This window comes from Macrotis lagotis, chromosome 2 (genome assembly GCF_037893015.1).
Source record: "Macrotis lagotis isolate mMagLag1 chromosome 2, bilby.v1.9.chrom.fasta, whole genome shotgun sequence".
NCBI lineage: Eukaryota > Metazoa > Chordata > Mammalia > Peramelemorphia > Peramelidae > Macrotis > Macrotis lagotis.
Genome location: NC_133659.1, coordinates 34,662,306 through 34,682,397, shown reverse-complemented (window position 1 = coordinate 34,682,397; position 20,092 = coordinate 34,662,306). Strand labels below are relative to the sequence as shown.

The following is a 20,092-nucleotide window of genomic DNA, read 5'->3' as shown; positions in this document are numbered from 1 at the left end:
TGGCACAACCATCAGGAGGCCTTCTGGAATCAGGGTGGAGGCTCCCACTCACTGACGGACAGTCTTCCAGCCTCTTCTCTGGCATGGCCTCATGCCCCAGAGCCAAGTTGTATCTGGGGGCTTGTGTGGGGCAGATGGGGGGGGAGCACTGCTCTCCCTAACTAACCTGGCACTCACGTGCCTCTCCCCCAACCACTCTGTAGTGCGCCTTTAGTAATGGAGGGCACCTGTTTGCTGCTGTCAATGGGAACGTGATTCACATCTACACTTCGACCAGCCTGGAGAACATCTCTAACCTGAAAGGACACACAGGCAAGGTGAGCATGGCCAAGTGCGAAGAGGAGGTGCCAGCTGGGCCCAGGCTGAGTGAGTATGACTAGGTATGGAGATTAGGCGCTGCCCAGCCAGTCTAGGCTATAAGGCTCTCCCACCCCCATATACACATTCACACATACACACATACATACATACATACTGACATGCCCTCTTGAATGTGCCAAACTGAGTATCCTGCACCCATTGGTTTGCCAGGTGACAAGGCTGGCGCACCCTGAGTTAGCAGCCACCAAAGAGCCAAGAGTCAGAAGGGGCCTCAAGCTCATACCTGGGCATAAGTCCCTCCACGAAACATGGGCATTCAACCTCTGCTTCCCAGGCTCCTCTGGCAGCCCCTTCCATTTTCAGCCACAGCTTGGCGGGAACTGATGCCAAAGCTAGGCTGGCGTCCTGAAACTTCTCCCATTACTTCAGTTCTGCCCTCTTGGGTCAGGTGGCACAAGACTTCTCTGCATGATCCACCCTCCCCCCAGTCCAAGTTTTCTGTTCTCCTTCACCAGATCTCCACTTGGCATGGACTTAGGGCCTCTCAGCACTCTTGGGATCCTTCTTTCTCCTTCCCAACTCCTGCCCAGAATTCCCTTGGAAATGACTTTGTTTGAGTCAAAGACCACAAGATCATCACCCATGTTCTGGAAGCTCAGATTAGACTTGGTCTACTTGCCACACTGAAGGAAAGGTGCAACCTTGTACAAGGACCATCTCCCATTTGATGGAGGCCTCCGTGCCCCACCCCCCTCTGAAAGGCTTCTGGAAAGGTTCTGCCTTGACTCTTATGCCACCACTGTGACCACACCCTTGCCCTGGGCTTAATGTTGCTTCTGCCCTTCCCCTTCCCACTCATCCACCTGAGACCAGAATTTAAAGAAGTCTACCTCCTCCTTCTGTTTCATTTCCTTCTCTGACTTGGCCTCAGGGTCTATCCCCAGGTGCATCTACTTCTGACACTGCAAAGACACTGGGAAAACACAGCCCTGCCTGCCCACCCACCGGGCACTTCTCAGTATAGAGGGCAACTTCATCTTCACATCCCCCAGACTCACCCCCCAACATGCTAGCTGTTTTTGAGCCCTGCTATTCACCTCTGCAGCCTCCTTAAATACTTCTCCCAGAAGGGGAGAGCCCCTCTGATGCTGCCATCATCCTGATGCAGGCCTTGCCTTGCAGACCATTGCACCAGCCACAGCCGGTTTGCCTGCCTCCAGTTCCTCTCCTTTCCACTCCACCTCCATTCAGCCAGGGGAATTTCCTAAAGCTCAGGCCCCTTACTCAGTAAACTCCAGTGACTTCCTATTGCTTTCAGGAACAAATATAAAATCCTTTTACCTCCTCCTTCCTCATCTCTGCCTCCTGGTTTCCCTTAAATACCCACTCAAATCCCATCCTCCACAGGAAGCCTTTTTATCCCCTCTTAATTCTAAAGCCTTTTCTCTTTTAAGTATTTCTTCTTTATTCTGTATCTAACCTGATTGTATAGAGATGTTTACATGTTCTCTACTATTCGATTGGGAGCATCTTGGGAGCAGGGATTGCCTTTTGCCTCTTTCAGTATCCCCAGCCCTATCACAAAGTAGGTCCTAAATAAATGTTTATTGACTGACTGATTGAATGGAAAACACATTCAGCACCCCTATTTTTCCCTTTTCTATGCCTTGATATTAATGATCAGAGGTACACTAATTGGGCTTATCTTGCTCCACCTCATTTTGCTGTATGGATGGGAAGCAGCAACTTACTGTTGCAAGAGGCATTTATCAGTTTTTTAATAGTCAACCAATAATAAGCACATTAGTATGGTCTCATAGCCTTTCTGTCTTTCATTGGCTTTCAATTAATTATGGGATGGTAAAGATGGAATTTACTATGGAATATCACTCTACTGTACCACCCCTCTGGGCACTTGTAGGTAGGAACCCAGATTGTAGGACCTGACCACATTGATAGAACTACAGCTCACAGGCTCCCATCAGTGTGTTTACCTTTGATGATCAGCCAGAGGACACAGGTGGCTCAAAGCAAAGGTATTTACTGAGATGACATTATAAGAAAAATAGAAAACACAAGCCATAAAGTCTGGAGGTCACCCTACTACTAATGTACATGATCTCAGTGGGAAAACTGGGCACACCCAGGGGACATCCTAGTAGAGGTGCAGATAGAAACATGCTGAGAGGAATTGTGCCCCTGGCCCCACAGGGCCCTGATGGCCTTCTTGGGATGTCTTGAGGGTGCTCCCCACCGTGTACAGTGTCTTTTCTCCTTGCTCTTCTGCAGCTCAACTTCCAGTAACCAGGGCCAACTCTCTTGACCCAGAAAGCTCCTTCACTCTCCTGCTTTGACTAACAAGGCCAGATCCTCACCAAGTACAGTGTCTCCCATGGCACGTTACCTAGAGGTAGTTTCTGGTTGCTGTGGATCCTTTTCTCCCATGTATAGAGTGCATAAGGAGTTCCTCCTAAGCACGGTGAAACTGTATCTGACTTGTAACTGGCCCTCAGTATAGACACTACCACCAGTTGCTGCTACCCTAGAGGACAATGGAAAAGACCTAGTGCAAAGAGAGGCAGATCAGAACCTTCTGGGCCCTTCTGGAGCTTGCCATTGACTAAAGGGACTGAAGCAGAAGTCTCATCTCCCCCTTCATCAGGTGGTTTTCAGAGGCTTGCTGAACCCTTTCTCCTGCTCCCCATTTGCTGTTTGTCCCTTTCCAAGCAACCCTCCAAAAGACCTCCAACTACAACTTTTATAGAAGACACAGAGCCAAACAAAATCCCTCTGCCATTTGGAGCAAATTCCCCCATCTAGCATCATTTCACCCCAGTTCCATTCAATCACTTAATGGTCAGATTAGCTTCTACAAAGGAATGTTTACTTCAAAGGTATAGCAGGAACAGATACAAACATCCCCCACTACCTGGGAGGCATAATACCGCCCCAAAAAAATCATGCCAGTCTCTGTAGACTCTGAAAGTTTTCATAGTTTATCTCAATACCCATATAGCATGGCCTCACAAGTTCTAAGTCCAAAACTTCTGGGGTTGGCATCCCAGGAACATGGCTTCTCTGCTGGACTGGCAGACTGCAGTCTGTAACTCCAGCTGCATGGTGACTGTGGTTCAAGTTCCCAGGCCAAGAACTTCACTGTGCCTAGCCCTGAACTGGACAAATAAAGCAGACGCAAACCCCAAACCTGGTTCTTGAGGCCCCTTAAAGGGAAGGGCTCAGGGCATGGTGCCCATACTGTGGGTAAACGGGACCTTCACCCCACAGATGCTGCCAGAAAGCAAGACTGTCCCAGGCTGGTAGTAAGACAGTAGCGAGAGAAAAAAATATTGCCATAACTTTCTTCTGTTCATTTTTTCCCCTTCCATTTTCACCCCTCCATTTCTGGGGAGGACTTTCAATTAGGGGGTCCCAGCCATTTATTTGTTTTCCTCACTGCTCTCTCTGTTTGACCTTCTCTGCCATCCATCATCATTGGGTGATTTTATGGGGAATCTTCCTTCCTAAACTTCCTTCCTAAACTGGTGCTACCCTTCTCTCTACAAATTTTCTTATGTGTGTACAGATTGCAAGTTCTAAAGTGCCTTTGGTGGGTGGGGAGGGGGGTCAGGGAGAGCAGGGTCTCATTCTTTGGGTCTCATACAGGGTTCAACTGCATTTTCCCAGCCTAAAGTGCCTCACCAGGGCTCATCTTTGCTCTCTTCCAGATCAAGTCAGTGGCTTGGAATTTGGATGATAGCAAGCTGATTTCCTGTGGCACAGATGGAGCTGTGTATGAGTGGAACTTATCCACGGGGAAGAGGGAGACTGAGTGCGTCATCAAGTCCTGCAGCTACAATTGTGTGGGCATCTCTCCTGACTCCAAAATCATTTTTGCTGTTGGATCTGACCAGACCCTCAAGGAGATTGCAGACTCTTCCGTGAGTGAGATCATGACCTTGGAAGAAGGGTTGGGATAGAACCAAAGGCACAGGATCCCAGCCATCCATGTTGACTAGCTGGTATTGTGGATGAAAATTCCAGGTTAGAAATCTCTTCAGTGGGTTCCTGTGAGTACAATAGAGCCTCCCAAATCTATCCCAGATAAAACCTGTACACCTGGACTTGTAGCACCACCCTCTTGAACTGTTCTCCCCGCAACTCACATTTGTAGCTTGGGACCTAGAGGGGCAACTTTTTGAAGGTTCAAGGTACTCTATGGGACCACATACCTAAAAATATAACTTAAACAGCCTCCACCAATGTGTTTTCCTTTAATAATTGACCAGATTACTGTGTTGGTCCAAAGCAAAGGTATTTGCTAAAATGGTGTAGCATTAAAAATAGAAACATCCCTCCATAAACCTGGGTTACTTTCTTCTCACCCCACACAGAATCAGTGGGAAGGATGGACATACATAGGGAATATAAGAGTAGAGAGGTGCACATGACCCAGGAAACCCCCACCTCTGACTGCAGGAAGGTACTGGGTCTTCATGAGGCTCCCCCAAGGACAGCATCTCACTGGGCCAGTCATTCAGTCGTGAGCCCTGGACCTGTTCTTCTCCACGACTTGATACCTGCTTGCCAAGACTAACTCTCTCTCCATTCACAAAGCTCCTTCAGTATGATGGCTTAATAGGCAAATCCTACTCCATTCTGGGGAAAGAGACTAAGAGCATAAACGTTTATTAACCACCCACTGTGTCTCAGACACTATGCTTTCCAAATCTCACTTGAGCCTCTCAGCAACCCTGATAGGGAGGTGATAGGATAGAGATCAATACTATCATTATCTCCATTTTACCATTAGAAACAAAGCTTTTCCTGACTCCAGGCCCAGCACACAACCAAGTTTCCCCTACCAGGTAATCAGTTTACTCCAAGACAGTACAATTGATGGGATGTAGAGGAGAGAGAAAGCCCATCCTTCTCCACTCCCCAACCCACCCAACAGCCCAAAGGGTGAGGAGTGATTCTGTACCCTGATGCCAGAAGTCATCCTTTTTAGAGCTGATCCTTGATTTGACCAATTTGTTAGAACACATTTTTCTATTTAAGGACTAAAAGGGGCATGGCTCATCCCTGAGCCAAGTCAATAGTTACCTGTCTTCTCCTTCCATCATAGAATGTAGTGGATATTCAGGGAGGAGTACCACCTCTGGTGGGAGGGCTCGCCAAACCCTTTTCAGGGCTGTTACCTGCTTCTAGAGCATGTGCAACAGTCACACCCAGGAAAAGCGTCTTGGCCAGCTGTGTCCTACTAAATCAGATTGAGGGTAACCAATGGGCCTCAAACCTACCAGTGTAGGGGGTATCTACCCCAAACCTGTGAAGACATCCCCTAGCAGAATGGGCACTGAGAACATTTTGCTTCAATGGTCCATGAAGGTGATAGAAGCAGATCCTGTAGATCAGTCCCCAAAGACACCAAGGTCATCCACTGCCTCAGAGCCATCACCAATTGTTTTGATTTGTCTTGCCACTGGGCTCCAGTGACTGGAAGAGAGAGTGAGGCTGATGATTTCACATGACTCTGCCTCACCTAAATCTAATTTAAATAAATAGATAGATTCAGTGGTGGGATTCAGACACAAGTCTAAAGTCAGGCAGCAGAGGAAGGAGAAAGAGAAGGAGGAGGTAGAAAACTGTTCTAGAAGAGAAGGCATAGCAACTCTCTGCTGCCTCTCCCTAGTCACAGGAAGGCTTCTCAGGCTCCTTAGCTGGCTTCTGAACTCGGGGGGGGGGGGGGTGGTCCCTGAGACTGTCCTGAGCCCTCCTTTCTCCTCTCTACACCTCTCACTTGGTGATTTCATCAACTACCATGGTTTCGATTTTATGTTGATACCTAATGACACTTGTAATCAGGGTTCTCTCTAAGGTGGGCAGCTGCCCAATGTGGAAATCACAGATTTATATTCCTTACTCTTTTTAACATTCATTTGCACAATGGTGTTTTCTAAGCGCCCTTAGTAGTGTTTATTCCATCCATAGGAGAAAAAAATTGGTAAACTATGCTTGTAATACTTATTTATTCATTTCTTAAAATTCATTATACCTTGGATGAAATATTACATTTTAATTTCCTCATTTTTGTTACATATAACATAAGGGGGGGGGGGGAAGTGCCAAATAACCGGGAATGACAAGCAGTCATTTGTTTCCACTCTGAATTTAATGCATTTAATGCATTTAATACCCAAAATTCCCCCGAGAAGGAGTGTACTGGTGTTCCCTGAATGGTGAGACCAATAGGAAGCTGGGACACAATGAACCGTTAGCAGTATAGATTTCAAGGCCTATCTTAGCACCCATTTCAGAAGTCACAGAAGGAGAAGAAAAAGAGTTAGAATAGGTAGACTGAATTTGATTCTGCTCATGTTCCACCATCGACTGCAATGGTCATGTGGCTGCTTTTGCTCCATGAGGATACGGTTGCATACTGTAAGATAATAGTTTTGTGTATCTCTTTTATTATTCATTTTTGAGTATTAAATGCATGAAATATTAAATTGTATTGTTCTTTTTTGAGTATTAAATGCATGAAATATTAAGTTACTTTTGTTACATCTATTTGTATATTTAAAACAGTCCTTATGGCAGAGAACCGGATGTTAATTTATTTGAATCCCACCAGTGGATATATTGATTTCATCTGCTTAGATATGAAAATCAAATGCATAGAAGCTGATGAGGTCACCAAGTGAAAGATGTAGAGAGGAGAGAGGACTCAGGACAGAGCCTTGGAGGACCCCACCCCCCACCCCAACAATGAGAAAGCCAGCCAAGGAGGCTGTGAAGCCTTCCTGTGGCTAGGGAGAGGCAGCAGAGCATTGCTATGTCTTCTCTCCAGAACAGTTTTCTGCCTCCTCCTTCACTTTCTCCTTCCTCTGTCACCTGACTTTAGACTCTATGTCTCCCTCACCTACAGAGTGAGGCAGGCTAGAGTTGGGAGGAGGAGACCAGGAGTAATAATGTTTATCCTTCATTTTTGCATTCTTTTTCCTAAAATTTTTTTAAGGCAGTGGGGTTAAGTGACTTGCCCAAGGTCATATAGCTAGGTAATTATTAAGTATCTGAGGTCAGATTTGAACTCAGGTCCTCCTGACTCCGGGGCCAGTGCTCTGTCCATTGGACCACCTAGCTGCCCCTTATCCTTAATTTTCAAAGAAGGCCACAACATCAGGAAGATTATAACATGACAAGCACACAAATTAGATTTGAGTGGGGGGGGGGGGGCTGTGCTAAGTCATCAGCCTCATTTTCTCCTCCAGAGCCATCTGGGTCCAGTGGCCAGATAGGAATCAGGACAACTAGAGATAACCCTGGATGCAGGGCAGTCAGAGTTAAGTAACTTGCCCAGGGTCACACAGCTAGTAAGTGGCAAGTATCTGAGACCAGATTCAAACTCCCATCTTCCTGAATCCAAGGCTAGTAGTACTCTGTCCACTGCACCATCTAGCTGCCCTTGGGGACTAGGAGTAGGCAGATGGGCATCCACCTGCTGGAGTTTGCTGTCTCCTGTTGGCCACTGTTACCTGATGAACAGGATGTGAGCCCCAGGCAGCAGGAGTCTAGCTCTGGGGGGGTGGATGCTGCAGGGTGACACCTGGTGACACCCTCCCAGTGGGACACCTCTGAGGGCTTCGGGCCTGAAGAGAGTTCTCTGTGTCCCAGGTGCTTCGGGAAGTATCTGCCTTTGATGTCACCTACACAGCCCTGGTTATCTCCCACTCTGGGCGCATGATGTTTGTGGGCACCTCAATGGGCACCATCCGATCCATGAAGTACCCCCTGCCCTTGAACAAGGAATTCAATGAGTACCAAGCCCATGCTGGGCCTGTCACCAAGGTAAGAGGGGCCCTCCCGCCCTCCCCTCCTCAGAGTATCTTCTTCTCCCATCTCTTCTTGGCCTACTTCCCATGAAGAAAGGTAGTAAAGATTTAATGATCATTCAGGTATCTTTAAAGGACACCTGCCAAGGAAATGTTAAGCAGTTTCAAAGGACTTGTAGAAATCTCCCCTGCTGGGAGCTCCTATGGGAGACACAAAACACCTAATGGGACAACGAATGACCTCTCAGATCACAAGGAGTGACCCTCATGGGGCAGCTCTTAAATTGGGATTAAAGACTTCCACAAAGGGCTTAGAGATGCCCTTCTAAGATGGTAGAGCCTAGGAAAAGGCTCAGTCAGCATCCAGAGGGTGCAGAGGCTGAGGATGAGGGTGAACCTGTACCTAAAGTGGACTCATGAGTTAGGGTGAATGTGACAAGGGTGGACAGCCGAGGGCAGGAGCTGTGTTTTTCTCACTACTGCTGGTCTTACCCTTCTCCTTCCTTTAGAGCTGACCAATCAATCAGCCTGTACAATCAATCTGGCATAGCCATGAATATTTGGGAATGCTTTTCTTTTTGATTTCCAAAGAGGATATTCCCTTGTTTAGAGATAAGAAACTGAAGAAAAGCTTCTGAAAGCCCTGTCCTGCCCTTTCCTTGATTGGGGCTCTGGAGAGAACTTCCCTTGTCATCCAAAAGTCAGAGTGGGTCCTGTTTTTCTAGGAGAGAATAAAGGCAGGACATAACTGAGAAGTGTGGCCTCCACTGCCCTTGTAGACCCTGATCCACATGACCTCTCCATTCCCAGTCCTTCTTTCCTTAGATGACCATCACATTCGATGACCAATTCCTCCTAACCGGAAGTGAGGATGGCTGCCTCATCACCTGGAAGGTCTTTGATAAGGATGGCCGGGGCGTCAAGAGAGAACGGGAAGTGGGCTTTGCTGAGGAGGTGCTGGTCACGAAATCAGACATGGAAGAGAAGGTAAGGGATGGGGCTTAGCTCTTCTGTCCTTTGGACATACTCCTGGGCAAGTCATGGGTGGTAGAGGGGGAGCACAAGTTGGAACTAAGTGCAGGAGGCCATGGGAGTATCCCCAGGAGCTGGGTAGAGACCCCTCTGTAGGTGCTGGTCTACCCAAACAGGCAGGGGCATGCTGGAGCCAGATGAGTTGACTGGTTAGTGTGAGTGGTTAGAGTGGTTAGGGTTGGACTTACTGTCCTGTTGTTTATTTAGATTTAAGGATGTAATGTGTACATATGTATGTGTCTATCTGTGTGTGTGTCTGTGTGTGTATCTATCTACACACATATTCATACATACACATGTAGTATGTGAAGGGATGGGTGTGTGTAGTGTATGAATGATGTCTTAGAAGAGCCAGAGTGCCTTCTATGAAAGTTCCAAGATCCTCAGGTTACACTGTAGTGGGGCACTGAAAACATTGAGAGTGGGCTGCTGTATGACAAGCCTGCCTGGGCCCCCCAGGAGGTTGCTACAAACAAGGGATCCACCCTGTCCTGGGAATCCAGGGGTCAGAGTTGGCTAGTTCTGAGATGCCATGGGAGATATGGGCACATGCCAACCGAGGCCCAGCAGGAAAAGAGGGCAAGGCCATACCTAGATGGACAGAGCTTCTGCCAAAAGGCTCCTGACCCTAGACCAGGAATGGGTGTAGAGATTGATAATTTTCTCCCTTTTCCCAAGACACTTTGTTACAAGTGTTGGACTTGGGAACAGAAGGGCGTGAAAAGAAATACTTGTTAAATGAAAAAATATTTTAAATAATATATTTTTTAAAAGGCAGTTCCTGTGATGCCAAGGAATTAACCTCCTTTAACAGAAGAATTATGACAACAGCTATCCACAAGTGTCATTTTTACTGTGGCCCTGCCTTGGGCCAGGTTTCCCCATCCTTCATTAGGTGCAAGGCTCTGTTTGGGGAACACTACTGAGGCTGGGAAAATATATCCAGACAATTCCCACCAGTGAAGTAGAACATTGCAGAAGAAATGTGGAGGGGACTCTGAAAAATTATCCTCTGGAAGAAACAGGGTCCTTCCTCTCTTTTGTTCTATTCCACACCTGATCACATACAACCTATGTACAGTGTTTGAGTGCTGGGGGATTCAGGATCTTTCCCATCCCAGCCTTGGGGCCTCACTTCCCCATCCAATAAAAATTATTGGGGTGGTTAGGTGGCACAATGGATAGAACACTGGCCCTGGAGTCAGGAGGACCTGAGTTCAAATCTGGCCTCAGCCACTTAATGATGACCTAGCTGGGTGGCCCTAGGCAAGCCACTTAACCCCATTTGCCTTGCAAAAACCTAAAGAAAAATTATTTGCTGGTCACCCGCCATGTGCCAGGCCCCAAGAGGGACCCAGCAAGGATTTCAAGGTAGCCCTTCTTGTCACTCTAGTGTAGGGGAGGAGAGGAGGATACCAGCTCATGAGGAGATAGCTGAGGACAGGGACACCTGGGTGGAATAAGGTGAGGCAAAGGTAGACTCAGCAGCTTCTCCTAATTCTTCAGTGGAGCCAGCATGGGATGGGCACCCACTGCTCCTGATACTGGGGGTGAGACTAGCCAACATGGGCAGGGTTCACTGCCTGGTGCAGCCTGTCCTAATACTATAATCTCTCCCTCTGCAGGCCCAGATCATGCTAGAGTTGAAGACACGTGTGGAAGAGCTGAAGATGGAGAACGAGTACCAGCTGCGGCTAAAGGACATGAATTACACAGAGAAGATGAAGGAGTTGACTGACAAGTTCATCCAAGAGATGGAATCTCTGAAGACAAAGAACCAGGTCTGTCTGTGCGTCTGAGTAATGGCACACTCACCCCTCCTGGGCTGGGAGGGAGGAGAATGGGCTTCACCAATGAGATGAAACAAGGGTGGAGGGCATCCAGGAGCTATACTTTACACAAACCTGGAACAGATGGCGAGGACCAGGCATTTATTAATCGCATATTGCATACCACTAAGCTGTAATATGCACTGAACACACAGGAACTAGAGGGTCCCTCCTCTAAGGGACTAATTATATTTAGAGAAAGGGGGAAAGTGGAGGAGAAGGGATTCAGGACCACCTTTGTGGAATGACACTGGAAGACTGGGCCTAGAATGTGCCAATTGGGCAGTTAAGCACTTTACAAATATCATTTCATTGGATTCTCACAACCACCCTGGAAGGGATAGCCACAAAAAGAAACATGCAGAGCAAAATCTGGGGAGCAAGCATGCACCGGACATAAACCATAATGAAAAGCAAACTGCCAAAGCCAGAGCTGTGAAAAGCACAAGTGAAAACTCCTATCTCCCCTCAAGCTCCCACTGAAGGTCTAAGAAGAAACAAAGACTTTGGAGGCCTGAACCTGGATCCCCTCCACAAAGTTGTGAAGTGGTGGATTCCAAGACCTATCAGTGCTGGCTCCCCAGCAGAGTGGTTCCCCAGGCTCCTCCCTGGTGCAAACCTGATAGAATGCATACATATTTATTACCAGAGGAAGAGCTCACCATCAGCCCCTCCCCTCTTACATGGATATGCACTTGGCATGAGGCATTCACAGCTTACATCACTCAAAAAAATAATTATCAACATTTACAAGAAAACAGTACATTGATTATGGTCAAAAAATGCCCCAAAATATCCCAGGAGCATTAAGAACAATTCCTTATCAATTTGAAGTTATTGAATTAGCTGCCCCCCAAATATGTTACATTGACACTACCTTTTACTATTTACTATCACAGCATTTTTTGTATTCAAGGCTTACAGCTAGGATATTGTGAATACTAGATTATTTGACGTCCACACACAAAAAAAATTCTTTATTGAAAACCCATGATCAACACAAGAACCTGAGGAGCAACTGATATATAATAGATGCTCACTTAGGCTCACTATGGTTCTACTTAGCCATAAATCCATGATTATCACTCCCAAGGGGCAGTGAGTATGGCCTTTAAGTCTGAGGGAATTGTGTAAGTCACTGGATGTATGTGGACAGCAGCAAGTTCTGTGGGTCCATTGAAAAGCACCTTAGTTGGGGCAACTAGGTGGTACAATGGATAGAGCATTGGCCCTAGAGTCAGGAGGGCCTGAGTTCAAATTAGGCCTCAGACACTTAATAATTGCCTTACTGTGTGACCTTAGGCAAGTTGTTTAACCCATTACCTTAAATTTTAAAGAAAAAAAAAGCATCTTAATAGCTCCTGCTTTTCATGGAACTGCCTCCAATTTTACCAGTGTCATTTGGATTCAGTAAGTATAAAATTCCTTGTGCTTCATAGAAAACACTAAAGGCTTTGAGCTTGAACCTGGAGATCAAATTCAGCCCCTGAATCCTCCTAACCCCTTCATCTTCTTCCAGCAAGACATAGTGAATCTAGGGCAATCTAGGAGAAAGCTGAGACTATGACAGCTAAGACTCTGACTAGCATCCTTAAAGCTCAGTTTAATGGGAGGCACATAATTAGAGCTATGAGGCAATGCCAGTCTTAAGATAGGGTTTTGGCATAGTGAAATGGGCTAGTGGATCTGGATGTTCATATAAAAATCTATCTGATGCTAACAAAGCATTGGGCTCATCCCCACCAAGACAGAGAGAAAGGTTTAACATTTCTCCCTGACAAAAAGGGAGTCATCTGATTTAGGTGGAGTCAAGATGGTGAAATAGTGAAGCCCTCAGCCAAGCTCTCCCAAATTCCTCTTGAACAACTCAGACCAGCACTTCACATCAAATCTGGAGCAACAGAGCCAACAAAAGATCAAAGGAAACAATATTCCAGGGCAAGAGAACTTAAGTCAGTGGCAAGAAAGGTCTGTCTCCCCGGGATAGGGGTGGACCCAGGAAGCCTAGTCCAGGCAATGCCTTGGGGTTGACTGCATTGTTGGTACAGCAGCTTTTGGGAGCTTTCTGACTCACAGTTGAGAGGGGGAAGGGACAGGATAACTCGTCAAAAGGAGATTGCTGGGGACCCCTTTCAGGCTCTGGGTTCAGAACCCAGTAGTATTGCCCATGATCACATTCCTGGACCTTTTAAACCCAGCATTCCCAGCTCATTTTGGTTTAAGGGCTAAAAGGAGCAGTAGCACTTATGACATGGGAGCAGGACACAGTTCCAGGGTAGAGAGGAGTGTTTATGGTCATCATGGGGAAGTGGGAACCCTAGTCTCAATTCCAGGACAGAACAGTTGTAACTACAGGAAAGCAGGGGTCCTGGTCATAGTCCCAGGACCAGGAGGGGTGCTACTGCTGGTGGCTACAATTAAAGAAGGTCCCTTTCTGAGAAAAAAATCACTGCCAGTAGAGCAGTGACCACACCTCTTGTTACATAATACCACAGTGGAAGCACCAGTGATAATAGGGAAGATCCAGACACAAAGCCAGAAGACCACAACAATGTCAAAGAAGATATAAGCCAAGCCTCAGGGAATACAAACTCAAGAAGAATTCCTGGAAGAGCTCAAAAAGAATTTTAAAAATCAAATAAGGAAGGTAGAGGAAATATGGGAAAAAGAAATGAGAATGAGGCAAGCAAATTATGAAAAGGGAGTTGACAACTTGGTTAAAAAAATACACTGGGGGTGGGGGAGGGAAGCAAGATGGGGGGAATATTGTAAAACTCAAATTATATCTTTAATAAAAATAAATTTAAAAAAAAGAAAAAAAATATACTGAAGGGTGCCGTAGTGGATAAAGCACCGGCCTTGGAGTCAGGAGTACCTGGGTTCAAATCCAGTCTCAGACACTTAATAATTACCTAGCTGTGTGGCCTTGGGCAAGCCACTTAACCCCATTTGCCTTGCAAAAACCTAAAAAAAAAAAAAAATATATATATATATATATGTATATATATATATATATATATACATATATATATATATATATATATATTATACTGAAGAAATTAACACCTTAAAAGCAGAGTTGGTCAAATGGAAAAAGAGGCACAGAAATTCATTGAAGAGAAGAATTCCTTTAAAAGCAAAATTGGACATACGGGAAAAAATGCAAAAATTAATTAAAGAAGAGAAGAACTCCTTAAAAAGTAGAATTGACCAAATGGAAAAGTGGTACAAAAACTAATTGAAGAAAATAAATCCTTAAAAAATTAGAAGTTGGCTAGTAAAAACTAATGACTCCAGGAAATATCAACAAGAAACAATAGAACAGGACTTCCGGCCAAGATGGCGGAGAGAAGACAGGCACAGTTCTAAAGTCTCCTGATCTCTTCCCCATCTATCACATGAAACAAACCTCTTAAAAGAAATCCGAACCAGGAAATCTAGAAAGAAAAGCCAGGAGAGGAAAATCTAGCTCAGGATTTGTCTCCCGCAGCAGCCTTGGCTGAGTACCGGCAGGTGAATCTGAGCTCTGAGAGAAGATCAGCCCGGGATCAGCCAGATCAACAGCTGAATTGGAACTGGGAGTCTGAGGGCCTGCGAGCTCAACCTGCTGGATCAGCGGTGGGGCTGGACAAAGGGGGCTTGGGTCCACGGGGAAGCAGAGGTGCTGGTGTTGGTGCTGTCCCCCTGGAGCTTGGGGAAGGGGCTGTGGGGAGAGGTCTGGTGCAGGAGAGCTGTGGACACCATCCCTGGGCTCCTCAGGTCTGAGAAACTCTGAGCCCACGGCCTCCATTGCACTGAGGCCTCTTCTCAAACAAATGCAAATTACTTCTGCCTCAGGCCCAGGTGTGTGAGCAAAAGAACCAGCCCCACTGAGGCATGACCTCAGGCCAGGGTAAAGCCCACCATTGATTGAAGGCAAAAGAATTCAATAGCTCCAATTCCCTCCCTCAAGCAAAGGGAGAAGGCCTGGAAACCAAGGTCACAGACACTCCAGAGAAAGCAACCAGCACCTCCTACTGGCCAGCCAGAGAAACTGTACTCAGTAAAGCCTTTAGAGATCCCAAGCCCAGGTGAACCAGCCCAACTCAAGGTCTTAGCATAATGAAGAAGGGTCAGGGGAAAGGTGGATCCATAGAAAAATTCCTGGAAGGGAAAGACCCCAACCCAGAGAGACCTGGAACATCTGAGGAGAATACAATCTGGTCTCCAGCACAGAAAGACTTCCTTGAAGAAATAAGGAAGGAGTTTAAAAATCAACTGGAAAATTTGGGGGAGACAATACCTTGCAACAAGAAAACAAAACCTTAGAAAGTAGAATTGGACAAATACAAAAGGAGAATAAATCTCTCAGATCATCAATTGGACAATTACAAAATGAGAATAATTCTCTCAGATCCTCAAATGAGCAAATGCAAAAAGAAATTGATTCTCTCAAAACCTCAATTGGTCAAATGGAAAGCTCTTTCAAAAGTAGAATTGACCAACTGGAAAAGGTTAATGAAGAAAACTCCTCCCCCGAAAAAAGAATGGAGTCTACAGAAACTAATGACTCCATGAGACAGCAAGAGTCAGTTAAACAAAATCAAAAAATAGAAAAAATAGAAGCAAATGTGAAATACCTCATCAACAAAACCACTGACCTCGAGAATAGATCGAGGAGGGGCAACCTGAAAATTATAGGACTTCCTGAAAACATTGAAGAGAAAAAAAGCCTGGACTTAATATTACAGGATCTAGTGATGGAAAATTGCCATGATTGGAGGGCAAAGTAGTTATTGAAAGAGTACATCGATCCCCACCAGAAAAAGATCCTAAAATGAAAACACCAAGGAATGTTGTGGCCAAACTCCAGAACTATCAGATAAAAGAGAAAATCCTGCAAGCAGCCAGAAAAAAACAATTTAAATATCAAGGAGCCACAGTAAGGATCACGCAGGACCTGGCTGCATCAACTTTAAGGGATCGAAGGGCCTGGAATGAGATATTTCGAAGAGCACGGGAGCTTGGAATGCAGCCAAGAATCTACTTTCCTGCAAAGCTGAGTCTTCTCTTCCAGGGAAAAAGATGGACATTTAACGAAATGGAAGAATTCCAAAAATTTCTGATGAAAAGACCAGAGCTAAACAGAAAATTTGGACATCAAAGAGGAGGTTCAAGAGACACATGAAAAGGTAAAAAAAAAAGGGGGGGTAAAAGGAAAAAAATGCAATCCAGTAAGTTGAAACTGGCTATATCCCAGCATGGGGGGGGGGTCTCATAAATCCTGAGAAATGTAACTCTAACAGAGAGAATATACCTAGCCAGAAATGATAGACATCCATGACCTATCCATGAGACTGATATCTAATGGGATATAACTGGCTTTAGCCACACTTGCAAGAAAGACTCTAATAACTCTCAGGAATTTTGACTATTCAAAAGAATATACTGAACTAGAAGGGACAGACACTAAGAATTTTCTATGACTTAGATAGAATGATCTAAAAAAAAATACACTACCTCCCTAAAAAGGGGGACAGGAAAGAAACGGGAAGAGGGAGGGGATTGAATGGGACAAATCTCATTACACTAAGCGGTACAAAAAACCTATGGTAATATCGGGGAAGAGGGGAGCAGAGGAGAAACACCTGAATCTTCTCATCAGACTTGGCTTAAAGTCAACATACACATACTCAGTTAACTTATAAAACATCTAACTTTTCAAGTATTAAAGGGGGAAAAGGGGAGGGGGGAACAGAGAAAGGGAAGGGGAGTGGGGGAAATAAGGGGAAATAACAAAAGGAAGGGAAGGGAAAGGGGAAAGAAAGGGGAGGGTGTGATATAGGAGGGCAAACACACTGAAGGGGGTGGTATTCAAAAACAAAATACTGGGGAATATGGATAAAAGGGGGGGAAAGGGGGAAAAATACAAACAGAGGAAAGATAGCACAGAGGGCAATAAAGAATTAGTAATCATAACCTTGAATGTGAATGGGATGAACTCTCCCTTAAAACGTAAGCAAATAGCAGAGTGGATTAAAAACCAGAATCCTACAATATGCTGCTTACAAGAAACTCATTTGAAGCAGAGAGATACATATAGAGTAAAGGTAAAAGGTTGGAGCAAAATATATTTTGCTTCAACTGAAGTAAAAAAAGCAGGGGTAGCAATCCTTATCTCAGACAAAGCAGCAGCAAAAAGAGATAGCGTTAAAAAGAGATAAGGAAGGATACTTTATCCTCCTAAAAGGTATCATAGACAATAAAGTCATTTCAATATTGAATATATATGCACCCAGTGGGACAGCACCCAAATTCTTAGAGGAGAAGCTGAAAGAACTACAGGAAGACATAGACAGCAAAACTCTACTAGTAGGAGACCTCAACCTCCCACTATCAGATCTAGATAAACAAACCATAAAACAAACAAGAAAGAAATTAGGGAGGTAAATAGATTGTTAGAAAAATTAGATATGGTAGACTTATGGAGGAAACTGAACAGGGATAGAAAGGAATATACCTTTTTCTCTGTAGTACATGGAATTTATACAAAAATTGACCATGTACTAGGACATAAAAACCTAATGATCAACTGCAGGAAGGCAGAAATAGTGAATACATCTTTCTCAGATCACAATGCAATAAAAGTTATATGCAATACAGGGCCAAGGAGATATAGACCCAGAGCAAATTGGAAACTGAATAAACTCATCTTAAAAAATGAGTGGACCAAAAAACAAATTATAGAAAGAATTAACCATTTTATCCTAGATAATGATAATAATGAAACAACATACCAAAACCTATGGGATTCATTCAAAGCAACTCTCAGGGGATATATTATAGCTCTAAATGCTTATATGAATAAATTGGAGAAAGAGGAAAGCAATGAACTAAACATGCAACTAAAAAAATTAGAGAAAGAACAAATCAAAAATCCCCAATCAAATACCAAATTAGAAATTTTAAAAATTAAAGGAGAAATTAATAAAATTGAAAGCAAAAAAAAAACTATTGAATTAATAAATAAAACCAAAAGTTGGTATTATGAAAAAACCAATAAAATTGATAAACCTCTCGTCAATTTGATTAAAAAAAGAAAGAAGAAAACCAAATTGCTAGTATTATAAATGAAAAAGGTGAACTCACCACCAATGAGGAGGAAATTAAAGTAATAATTTGAAATTATTTTGCCCAACTTTATGCCAATAAATTTGATAATCTAAGTGAAATGGATGAATATTTACAAAAATATAAGTTGCCCAGGTTAAATGAAGAAGAGATTAAATACCTGAACAACCCTATCTCAGAAAAAGAAATTCAACAAGCCATTATTGAACTCCCTAAAAAAATATCTCCAGGGCCTGATGGATTCACAAGTGAATTCTACCAAACATTTAAGGAACAATTGGTTCCAATCCTATATAAACTCTTTGGAAAAATAGGGAAAGATGGAACTCTGCCTAACTCTTTCTATGAAACCAATATGGTACTGTTACCTAAACCAGGAAGAATTAAAGCAGAGAAAGAAAATTATAGACCTATTTCCCTGATGAATATAGATGCAAAAAATCCTAAATAAAATCTTAGCAAAACAACTACAACAAGTCATCACTGGGATAATACATTATGATCAAGTAGGATTTATTCCAGGAATGCAGGGTTCAATATTAGGAAAACTGTTAGTATACTCAATTATATCAATAACAAACCTATCAGAAACCATATGATCATATCAATAGATGCTGAAAAAGCTTTTGACAAAATATAGCATCCATTCCTATTAAAAACACTAGAGAGTGTAGGAGTAAATGGACTGTTCCTTAAAATAATTAGCAGTATCTATCTGAAACCATCAACAAGCATTATACTCAATAGGGAGAGGCTAGAGGTATTCCCAATAAGATCAGGGGTGAAACAAGGGTGCCCATTATCACCACTACTATTCAATATTGTATTAGAAATGTTGGCATCAGCAATTAGAGAAGAAAAAAAATTAAAGGAATTAGAATTGGGAAGGAAGAGACAAAACTCTCACTGTTCGCAGATGACATGATGGTCTACCTAGAGAATCCCAAGAAATCATCTAAAAAAACTACTGGAAACAATTAGCAATTTTAGCAAAGTTGCAGGTTATAAAATAAACCCCCATAAATCCTCAACTTTCCTATATATGTCTAGCAAGAACCAGCAGGAAGAGCTAGAAAGAGAAATCCCAAAGTAACCTCAGACAGTGTAAAATACTTGGGAGTTTATTTGCCAAGACAGACTCAGAATCTTTTTGAAAACAATTATAAAACACTTCTCACACAAATTCAATCAGATTTAAATAACTGGACAAATATCAACAGCTCATGGATAGGGAGAGCTAATATAATAAAAATGACAATTCTACCAAAACTAAACTATCTGTTTAGTGCCCTACCAATCAAAATTCCAAAAAATTACTTTAATGAGTTAGAAAAATTGTAAGCAAATTCATATGGAGAAATAAAAAGTCAAGAATTGCCAGAAGCTTAATGAAAAAAAGTGCAAATAAAAGTGGCTTAGCACTACCTGATCTAAAATTATATTATAAAGCATCAGTCATCAAAACTGTTTGGTATTGGCAAAGAAATAGAGTGGTGAACCAGTGGAATAGACTAGGTGTAAAAGCAGGAGATGATTATAGTAATCTGCTGTTTGATAAACCCAAAGAGTCTGGCCACTGGGATAAAAACTCCCTCTTTGATAAAAACTGCTGGGATAATTGGAAGTTAGTATGGAAGAAACTTAGATTAGACCAACACCTCACACCCTTTACCAAGATAAGAGCCAAATGGTTACAGGACATAGACATAAAAAACAATACTATAAGCAAATTAGAAGATCAAGGACTAGTCTACCTGTCAGATCTATGGAAAGAGGAGCAGTTTATGACTAAGGAAGAGTTGGAGAACATCGCTAAAAACCAATTAGATGATTTTGATTACATTAAATTAAAAAGCTTTTGCACAGATAAAACCAATGTAATCAAGATCAAAAGAAAAGTAGTAAATTGGGAAATAATCTTTACAACTAATGATTCTGACAAAGGACTCATTTCTAAAATATACAGAG

General features: G+C 43.6%; 1 protein-coding gene across 1 annotated transcript in view; it reads left to right on the top strand.

Moving 5' to 3' along the window:
* CFAP57 (cilia and flagella associated protein 57) overlaps positions 1-20,092 on the top strand; it is a 62,223-nt gene that overhangs the window by 23,698 nt on the left and 18,433 nt on the right. Inside the window, exons 8-12 of the mRNA XM_074221658.1 lie at positions 204-317; positions 4,047-4,259; positions 7,996-8,169; positions 8,979-9,140; positions 10,811-10,966. Coding sequence (XP_074077759.1) covers positions 204-317; positions 4,047-4,259; positions 7,996-8,169; positions 8,979-9,140; positions 10,811-10,966 — 819 coding nt within the window. The remainder of the gene's footprint in view (positions 1-203; positions 318-4,046; positions 4,260-7,995; positions 8,170-8,978; positions 9,141-10,810; positions 10,967-20,092) is intronic.